The following is a 10,227-nucleotide window of genomic DNA, read 5'->3' as shown; positions in this document are numbered from 1 at the left end:
TTATACTAAATTCAACTTGGGTGCAAAAAAGTGAGCACACCGCTCTAATCAACTTAACTCAAATCAAGTATGCGGCTTTATAGGTGCAATTTTGTATTCTAACCTCATATGGACTTCTCTATACTAGTTCGTGTAGCAAATTTATATATGCTTTCAAGAGTTGCAAAGTTTTATTTTTGGAAAACAAGTATATGATACAATGTTCAACCTTTTGGTGTATGATCGTGAATAAGCAAATTGACCAAAAGAGGAAGAATAAAGGCAATAAAGATTGCTTTATATATACATAATCTTACAACACCCCCATACCAAAACACATACATTTCTAGCATTCACTTATCATCCTTGAGGAGAATGAGGTTAAAAGTTAAACTAAAACCAGTGCATACCAAAGTGAGTGCGCCAAAGAAGCAAGAAAGCAGCAGGAGGTGATGACCAAATTACTCAATAGCTCAGGAAATTGGCCTTCTGCCAATGGAACTTGTTACTCTTCTCAACTACAATCAGTCGGGAAATTATTTGAGATAACAATTACATTTCAGCTTGGAAGGGTGTCGCCTGCTCAAGAAACTGTTCACAAATAGACTTTGAAAATCTGCAACGAGAAACGAAAACCAATTATTACAAGTATTTTGGTTTTGATAGGCAGTAACTCAAGGCATTTTACATTTTGCAGAAGGAAAATTGCTCCTTTAACAACCAAACTGCCAGCACAAATGTAGTTTAGAGCACGGAAAGGAAAATGGAGAATAAAGGTAAGCATTACCTCTTCTTGACCAAAAGCTCTTATTACTGAAGAATATACTGAGTAGAGTTTAACGCATTCTGCTGTTGTTTAATTGATGGTTTCGAGGCAAGAGGACTGCAAATGAGCATATTGGAACTTAGTCCAGCGGTATCTAAAAATTAACTAGCCAAAAATGCCAAAGCAATAGCTACTAAGACCATGGCTTTACACCATAAAAGTACCTTCAGAGATGCAGCAAAAGCTTTCTGGGGGGAAGATCGTCCCTGGGTCTGCTCTATTCTGGCAAGAAACAGCAAAAGCCAGGCAGTTTTTACTGTACAAAACGAGAACCAAACAACAGATTATTTTAGAGCCCGGCTGAGTTGACAGTTTCAAAGGGTACACAATCTATGCCTTCTAAAATACATATCACCGAGATGACTGTGATGCTCTATAATTTGAAGATCTAAACCATATTTCATATATAACAATTGAAAAACATACCTTGACCATGAAGGAATAAATTTACTATTCGGTATGATATTGTCATCATCGTCATTTTCATCATCTGATTCTTTGTATGGAGAGATGTCATAAGACTGCTCTTGACTTGTAATGCCAATTGAATTCTCCATTTCTTTGTCTAAATCGCTCGGTACCTTAAATATCACAGGAAGTATCAGCACAAGGCTTTACAGAGAAGGTAAAAGAGCACAAAAGTATGCAGCTATTCATGCATAAGAAAGCTTTCTACCAGTGGTTCAGATTTGAGTTTACAATAAGCTATTAGGAGTTTTAACATAAGAGAACTCTTGCACTTAGTCGATTGTAGCCTTCTTTCCTATATTGTGGTAACGATAGCAAAAGGAAGGCCTCAAAAGAGTTAAAACCCAACAAGTTTAAAGGTCCCATGCAAACTACATCAACAGAGGATTATAATTCATGCTACGCTCACAGTTTATCACTGTGCTCCAGACTATGCAAGTAAAAGCACTCAACATGCAAGTAGATCCTAACATATGGTGTGTATCGATTGTTAAAAAAAAGTCACCAGCATTTACCTCTGCTTTATACCCATAATTACTCCAGGCCTCATGGAACTCTTCATGGACAATACTTTCTCTTCCAGCGTTGCTTATTGAAATCCTGGAAGTACTAGGCTCAGTCTCCGAAATATTTCTGGAATTGTCAAATCCCCTTTCTGCCTCCATTTTCTTATGTGGCGTTTCATCCTTAGATTTCTTACCGCCAGGGCCTCTTCCATCCTGCACAAGAAAGCACAATGTAGAATGTGATACCTAACATTGCAAAAAGAAAAAGATATAATGAAATGAGGCAGAGCATAAAGAATCATACAATGGCCTGGCTTTTCATTTCATTCTCTACTTTTTCAGCAGGTAACTTGTATTCATGTTCTCTCTGCTGTCTACGGGCTTCAACACGCATTCTTTTTCTTTCCTTCTCCTTCCTTTCTTCCTCTTCCCTTTGTCTCTTCTTTGATGCCATATCAGCTTCTTTTTTCTTCCTCTCTTCTTCTTTCTTTTTTTTCTGCAGCTCCAACTGCTTCATATTCTCCTGCTCCATTCTTGACCGGTGAAGTTTCAAGGCTTCCTTCTTCATCTTGCGTTCATTCTCTTTCTTTTCTGCAAGACGCTTTGTAGCTTCAGCTGCAAGAGAGCACAAATAGGTCAAAATACTAATTCATTCGAGAAAAAGAAAAAACAAAGAAAAGAAAAATATCCCAGAATGCTTATAAGACATTCACAATGATACAATTAAAAAACAAATGAATCACTATCAAGATCCTTACGACAAGTTGAAGTCACCTATAATTTTTTCTTTTGAAGGATAATAAGGCAACTCAATTTTCATGGGACTTTCAAACATGCACTCTAATTTTTACTCGATGATCCCAAGATATGCATTACCAATTTAAAGCTCCAAACAAAACATTCCCTACAACAACAACATCAACAACAACAAAGCCTTTTCCCACTAAGTGGGGTCGGCTATATGAATCCTAGAACGCCATTGCGCTCGGTTTTGTGTCATGTCCTCCGAAACAAAACATTCCCTAATTCAGTAAAAACAAAACCATCATCCATACTGTAACCCAGTTTAGACATACGATTATTATCCACACTCGAAAAACAATCATATGGAAATGTACATGTAAGCAACATCCAAAGTTCAAGATTAAGATTACTAGTAAGAAATTACCTGTTATAACTGCAGCTGCTTGTTTCTGTTGAACAAGTGGAATGAAAGAAGTCATGCTGGACACGATATTGTTACGTTTCGGCTCCTGCTCTGACAAACTTGGACCACCTTTTCTCAAACTGGTTTTTCCAGATAATTTTGGTTTACTGAACATGTTATGAAGTGATCCAGTGGTCCTCTTAATATCGTTTGTCTCCTTATTGTTATATCTTCTCTTGCTGCTGTTTTGGATTCCAAGCCTCTGTTTGAAGCTCTTATGAGTGCCTGTAAAGCTGATTTCAGTGTTCACGGAATCTAGACTAAGTCTATCTGCATATGGTTCAGCTTTAGAAACTGATGCAGGAGGGTTTGGAATCTCAGGAATGTCAGCAAGGGGTACTCTTTGTATTGAGCTATTTAATGCATCTGAAACAATGCCATCTTGGAAAATATCAGCTACCTCATCTGCATTCTCATTTTCTTCACTGATGCAGGGAAGCTCCGGATTTAAGCTTCCTCGCTTCCTTGAACTGCTAGTCCTTGAACCAGTTATATCCCAAAGTTTCCCTACCGGAGACAGATAAGGTTTCTTAGTATCCCAACTAGATTGACAACTATGATTTAATAGGCAATCAGAATAGGACCTTGCATAAAACGCCTGGCCAACTTCCTCACTCGAGCAACTATGATCATCCCTTAATTGCTTGGCAGCATCATTCATGGTCCTCATATCCACACCCTCTAGAAGCCCAGTTGGAACAGACTGGTAGAGATTTGGATTATTATGCAACTTATATGAAGCAGAAGAGCATGCAGTAGCTGCTCCAGAATGCTGGCATGTTCAATTGTAGTGCTTGGAAGGTTCCACTCGTCAAAGCCAACTCCCTTTCCAGCAATGCTTGTTGGTTCATCATCTGTTTGCATAACGAACCCCTCAAGCTCAGGCTTTGTATCATCAGAACCAGTCAAATCCAAGGATTGGCCATGTGGAGATCCAAATGGTCCCTTCAAGATCAAATCATTTCCTGCATTTCTTTTCACCACACCAGATTCCCAGTTTTCCGAATCCTCTGCCTCCAAGGCCAGGAAATCATATTCAAATTCAACAAAACTATCCTGCTCACCCAACTAGATCGAGATCCCACGGGCTCCAAATACACTAGTGTTGCGAGGAACGCAAGAAAAGAAACACATGAAAATATTGGAAAAATATTTAGATTCCGATAAATATTAAAAAATTACTAAACTGACAACATGAAACTTGTGAAACATTATGAAAGAATATGAAACACATGAAAAGATTTTTCTAATTATTTTAGCCGTTGAATTTAAATTTGAACTATTAAATCTTTTAATTTTCTCCTTCTGTACATATAATCTTTTTATCTATCGAATTTAACAAAATAAAGTGAAACTAACCAATAGATATAGTAGAAGAAATGCAAAAAGGAGAAAACAAAAAGGAAGGGAATGTTTTCATTCTTTACAGTTAGATTATTAGATCTTTTCCGTTGGATTTAATGAATTTATAAATATAAAATTAAAAGAAAAATACACATATATGGTGGGCCAACCCACTAACCCGGAAGGAATTATGGGCTAAATTTGCTATAAAACTCATATTTGCCTCAAGGTTGAAACAACTTGGAATAGGTTTGGAATCTAAAATTTAAGTTTTACTCTAATAGTTAAAGTAGATCTTACATGAATAAAGATGATAATCTCTACTAATTAATGAAATCCTCTTTGTCAACCAAAAGATGATGAAAAGACAAATTAGTCTTCTATCACACAAAAAAAAAATGATGGGCAATAATGTAATTTCACAGGTCCAAATTTTACTGTTTTTTATTGAAGCCTCACCTACAGATGATGTTAAAATACCTCCAATATTAAAAAAAAGAAAAAACCAAAAAATAAACCTCTCACTCCCCTCACGTTCTCTCTCTCTGTCTCTCTCCCTCTCTCCTTCTCATTTTCTAAAAAAATGTGTTGATACACACAAAGTGTGTAGGCAAATGCTAGTAGTAATAATAATAATAATAATAATAATAATAATAATAATACTCTACTTTACATGAAAATAATAATAAAACATTTCTTCAGAAGATGATACCTGGACGTAGAGAATGGGATCAAATCGACCATTAGCTTCAAATATCTTAAAATCTATATCTGTATGGAAGGGATGTGGGATATTTTGTGCCAGTAGTGTCCTTTTCCTGGTTGGCATCTCTCTTTTAGCACTGGACACCCAGAGATCCAAAGTTGCGTAAGTGAAGGAGGCAGACCCTCATCTGGAATGGATGCTAGCTTTGGACAATTCCAGAGTCTAAGAGATTGAAGGGAGGTGAGGAATTGAAAGCCTTTGCCGCTCAATTTCTTCAGATTCGGGAAGCTATGTATTGAGAGATGAGCGAGAGATTTAGGGAGGAGCGTCTCCATGCGGACCATGTCGGGTGGAAACGACATCGTACCCGGGTCATCACCATAGATCCCCAACTTGCTAAGAAAGGTGAGTCTGTGCAACCCCCACTCCAACTCCCACAATGACTTACAACTCTTGACCTTCCAAATATGAAGTAATGTTAGGTTGGGAGGAAAAGTCAAACCTTCATGGTAGTCGATTCTCAATTCCTCAACAGAGTTGAGATTGTGCATGTCTTCGGGCAACGCCTCCAATTTCTCGCAATAGATGATACAGATATTTCTCAGGTTGGAGGGTCTTCTCCCCCCACTCAGTCTCGGGATGGAAACAAGACTTCCACATCTTTCAATATGTAGCTTTTGAAGATTGTTGAGGTGGCATAATCCATCCGGTAAGGATTTCAGATTTTGGCAATTCCAGATCTCAATATATTCAAGGCAGTGATTGGTGTTGTCGTTGAAGGACCCGTCCTCTGCGATTAGCTCCAGTTGTTTACATCTGTATGTCTGAAGGTGTTTAAGTGTCCTGAGAAGCTGGCCACTCAATGATAACGACGTCAGAGATTCACATCCATCGATAAACAAGTACTCAAGACAACTATGAGAATAAGACGACCAAGAAGAACCAACAGCCTCCTCATCTACTAGTGATTTCAAATTTTTGCACTCTCTTATCTCTATTCTTCTGAGATTTTGGGGAATCTGGAATTTTGTAAAATATATCAACGAATCGCACGATGTCATCTCGATGTCTTTAAGAGAAGGTGGCAGACCAACATTTGGGAAAGAAACTAGATGTGAACATTCATGTATGCCAAGCTTTTGAAGAGATGACAACTGATTTAACCCTTTTGGTTGCTTTGGTGTATTTAACACAATACGTTGAAATGAAGGAAAGCTTATTTATTGATATCCCCGATAAGCTACAAATATGTACATATACATGAGTCAAAATAAACACACAAGAGGGAGCCTTCACAAAGGTTGCTTAGGAGAAGTCTCAGCAGTCGGTAGAGCCCCAGAAAGAGAAGGCACCGGAGGGGGATCATTTGGAGCCTCAGTACTGGACAAAACCCTAGAAGGAGGAGGCATCAGAGGTTGATCATTTGGAGCTTCATTACGCGGTACAGCCCCAGAAGACGAAGGCAATAAATGCCTTTGGAACAAACCCACAAATCTCTGATGATCAAGTAAAACCTGACCATCAGTTTCCTTCATCTGGTCAAGCTTCCTCTTCATGTTTGTAGCATAGTCATGTGCGAGCCGGTGCAACTGTTTATTCTCATGCTTGAGCCCTCTAATCTCCTGTTTGAGACTCATTACTTCAGCCGCCAATGATTCAACTTGGCGGGTTCGAGCAAATAGGCGTTGGGCCATATTAGACACAGAACCTGCACACTGAACACTGAGAGCCAGCGAATCCTTAACAGCTAACTCATCAGACCGTTTGGAAAGTAGTCTGTTATCTTTGGGAGTGAGAAGGTTCCTGGCCACCACCGCAGCGGTCATATCATTCTTCATCACGGAATCCCCAACGGTAAGAGGACCAGTTGGGGAGACAAAGGATGGGCGCCATATGTTGTCTGGAGAAGGCGGGGCTGCCTCTTCAACAAGGTTCAAGTCAAAACGACGGTCGGAGGGGCCAGACATTTTCAAAGGTGTTGAAGAGAGAAGAGGTCGGACAAATCAAGATCTTAGAAGTGCAAGAATGAAGCTTCTACTGGTGGAGATTCAAGTGTGCTTTGGAACTTAATGCCAGCCTCTATAAAAATCTGCACTCGACGGAGCTTCAGAAATCAAAGAGGCGCCTGCTCAGAAATCGAAGAGGCGTTTGCTTTCTCAAAAGTTGGGCTGCTTAGAGATCACGAGGGTTGATCTCAGAAATCGAAGAGCCGTTTGCTTTCTCAAAAGTTGGGCTGCTCAAAGACCACGAAGGCCGATCTCAGAAATCGAAAAGGCGCTCGCTTTCTCAAAAGCTGGGCTCCCTAGAGACCACGAGGGCCGATCTCAGAAATCGAAGAGGCACCTACTTTTCCAGCCTTGTCAGCACCTGTCACACGCACACTCAGCTTTGCGGAAATTATGGGCATTCTGTCAAAGACTTCTGGGGAAGTAGAAAACACATGAATCTTACTGTTCAATCACCCACTTCCCACACGCAACAATAAGCTCATGGGTACCACAGATAACTTTGCCAAAGTTCTCTGCCAAAGTTGAGCACGTGAAGCTTGCAGCTCCCACTACATCGCTCTGACCAAGAAGGGTAAAAGAATAGCAAAGAAACAGCACTAACAAAGTTTAGACCCATAAATTTTGAAGGTCTAGCTACCATATTATTACCCACAAGGGTAAAGGAACAGTACCACTGCTGGATAATTGGAAAGTCCATGTATGTCAACCTCTGTGCTTCGTGGCAAGGTAGACTAGCAAACATGCCCAACCTTTACTCACATTCGAGAAAACACTCCCAATAAGATTGCTTGCTCCAAAATCGAAGAGGCACCGTCCTCCGAATCTAAAGAGCCAGACTCCCAACATGACTACTTTCTTAAAAATCGAAGAGAGGGTAAAGGAACAGTACCATTGCTGGATAATTGGAAAGTCCCTGTGTGTCAACCTCTGTGCTTCGTGGCAAGGTAGACTAGCAAACATGCCCAACCTTTACTCACATTCGAGAAAACACTCCCAACAAGATTGCTTGCTCCAAAATCGAAGAGGCACCGCCCTCCGAATCTCGAGAGCCACTCTCCCAACATGATTACTTTCTCAAAAATCGAAGAGACTGCTCCCCGAATCTCGAGAGCCAGACCCCCAGCATGATTGCTTTCTCAAAAATCGGTGAGGCACCATTCTCCGAATCAATCGAAGAGGCGCTCGCTTTCTCAAAAGCTGGGCTGCTCAGAGACCACGAGGGCCGATCTCAGAAATCGAAGAGGCACCTACTTTTCTAGCCTTGTCAGCACCTGTCACACGCACACTCAGCTTTGCAGAAATTATGGGCATTCTGTCGAAGACTTCTGGTGAAGTAGAAAGCACATGAATCTTACTGTTCAATCACCCACTTCCCACACGCAACAATAACTCATGGGTACCACAGATCACTTTGCCAAAGTTCTCTGCCAAAGTTGAGCACGTGAAGCTTGCAGCTCCCACTACATCGCTCTGACCAAGAAAGGTAAAAGAATAGCAAAGAAACGGCACTAACAAAGTTTAGACACATAAATTTTGAAGGTCTAGCTACCATATTATTACCCACAAGGGTAAAGGAACAGTACCACTGCTGGATAATTGGAAAGTCCCTGTGTGTCAACCTCTGTGCTTCGTGGCAAGGTAGACTAGCAAACATGCCCAACCTTTACTCACATTCGAGAAAACAGTCCCAACAAGATTGCTTGCTCCAAAATCGAAGAGGCACCGTCCTCCGAATCTCGAGAGCCAGACTCCCAACATGACTACTTTCTCAAAATCGAAGAGAGGGTAAAGGAACAGTACCATTGCTGGATAATTGGAAAGTCCCTGTGTGTCAACCTTTGTGCTTCGTGGCAAGGTAGACTAGCAAACATGTCCAACCTTTACTCACATTCGAGACAACACTCCCAACAAGATTGCTTGCTCCAAAATCGAAGAGGCACCGTCTTCCGAATCTCGAGAGCCAGACTCCCAACATGATTACTTCCTCAAAAATCGAAGAGACACTGCTCTCCGAATCTCGAGAGTCAGACCCCCAGCATAATTGCTTTCTCAAAAATCGAAGAGGCATCGTTCTCCGAATCTCGAGAGCCAGATACCACAGACCACTTTTTCAAAGTGCTCTGACAGAGTTAAAACATGTGAAACTGGCAGCTCCCACTACCGTGCTATGACCAAGCAGGGTAAAGGAATAGCATTACTACTTGTTGTTAGGGAGACGCCTATATATGTCGACCTCCATCCCCAACGGACAGGCAGACCTGCAAAAATGCTCAACCCTTCATCATATCTGAGAGGGCACTCCCAACAAAGCCTTTCGAAATATTCAGCTTTCTTTCCCCCCGATAATACCTCTGCAAACAAGCTATACTAGAGCAAGAATATCTCATATCATCAGGGTTAAAAGCAAGAGTATCCCATATCATGCTTTTTCCCTGTTTTTTCTTTTGGCCTTGTTTTTACCTGCAAGACAAGGAGAAAGAGAGCAATCAGTCAGCACTTGGAATCAAGCTTCCAGCCAGGAACTGACTGCCTGGAACCCCTTACCTGATTACTTACCTGGCATTGCTCTCGAGTACTCATCTTCATCATCTTATGTTTCCAGGGAAGATTCCGCATCTGCTTGAGGAACAGATAGGGCAAGTGCGAAGGATACAAGGAAGCATGTGGAGACAAGCGTAACAGCACACGTGCCGATACATCCATTACTCTGTCAAAAGCAAAAGTATCCCATATCAGCAGGGTGGAACGTACTCTAGATTTGATGGACTTGTTTTGACCCTCAAATTCTTCAGTCGGCCTTATACTCTGGAGGAAACCAGAAAACCCTCCAGCTCAGTTCAAGAATAAGCCTGTGGAAAGTTACTTCTTCAAAAGCAAAAGTATCTCATATCATCTCTTCTCATTTTTCTTCTCTTTATCCTTCATGCTGCTGCAAGATGGGGAGAAGGTGAACAATCAGTCGGAGCTCTGATTGCTTACCTTGTCTGTCAACGCTTTCAGCAGACCCCCTAGCTCGGCGACTTGGGGGACTCCTACTACATGGTTTGTATCGCGCTTGACCAAGCCTGAAACTACAAGTAAGCTTCAAATGAAATTGATACATTACCTTGTGCATCTCCACCAGTTAAAGATACCACCCCTGGATGGAGGAAGAGTACTTCCAGAGAAGATGCCACATCTAC

General features: G+C 41.0%; 1 protein-coding gene across 1 annotated transcript; it reads right to left on the bottom strand.

The window, feature by feature from the left end:
- Nucleotides 1-256: 256 nt before the first annotated feature.
- Nucleotides 257-7,011, bottom strand: LOC103402216 (uncharacterized). The gene is made up of 8 exons (XM_029098710.2): nt 5,043-7,011; nt 2,948-4,085; nt 2,084-2,394; nt 1,789-1,992; nt 1,232-1,386; nt 970-1,061; nt 767-862; nt 257-595 (listed from the first exon to the last, which is right to left on the bottom strand). The coding sequence occupies exons 2-7, from the start codon at nt 3,654-3,656 to the stop codon at nt 816-818; spliced, it is 1,518 nt and encodes a 505-aa protein (XP_028954543.2). The 5' UTR covers nt 3,657-4,085; nt 5,043-7,011; the 3' UTR covers nt 257-595; nt 767-815.
- Between the last annotated feature and the right edge of the window lie 3,216 nt (nt 7,012-10,227).

Source organism: Malus domestica, chromosome 11 (genome assembly GCF_042453785.1).
Source record: "Malus domestica chromosome 11, GDT2T_hap1".
Lineage (NCBI taxonomy): Eukaryota > Viridiplantae > Streptophyta > Magnoliopsida > Rosales > Rosaceae > Malus > Malus domestica.
The sequence above is the reverse complement of the archived record's forward strand: the minus strand, read 5'-3'. Positions and strand labels throughout refer to the sequence as shown.

Bases quoted from the DNA above. Each gene is read 5' to 3' on its own strand.
- LOC103402216 (XM_029098710.2), bottom strand. From the start codon at position 3,656: ATGAGGACCATGAATGATGCTGCCAAGCAATTAAGGGATGATCATAGT. The intron at 1,993-2,083 runs GTATGATTCTTT...TTTCTTGTGCAG, and splicing joins AAATGAAAAGCCAGGCCATT to GATGGAAGAGGCCCTGGCGG. The intron at 1,387-1,788 runs GTAAATGCTGGT...GTGATATTTAAG, and splicing joins ATTATGGGTATAAAGCAGAG to GTACCGAGCGATTTAGACAA.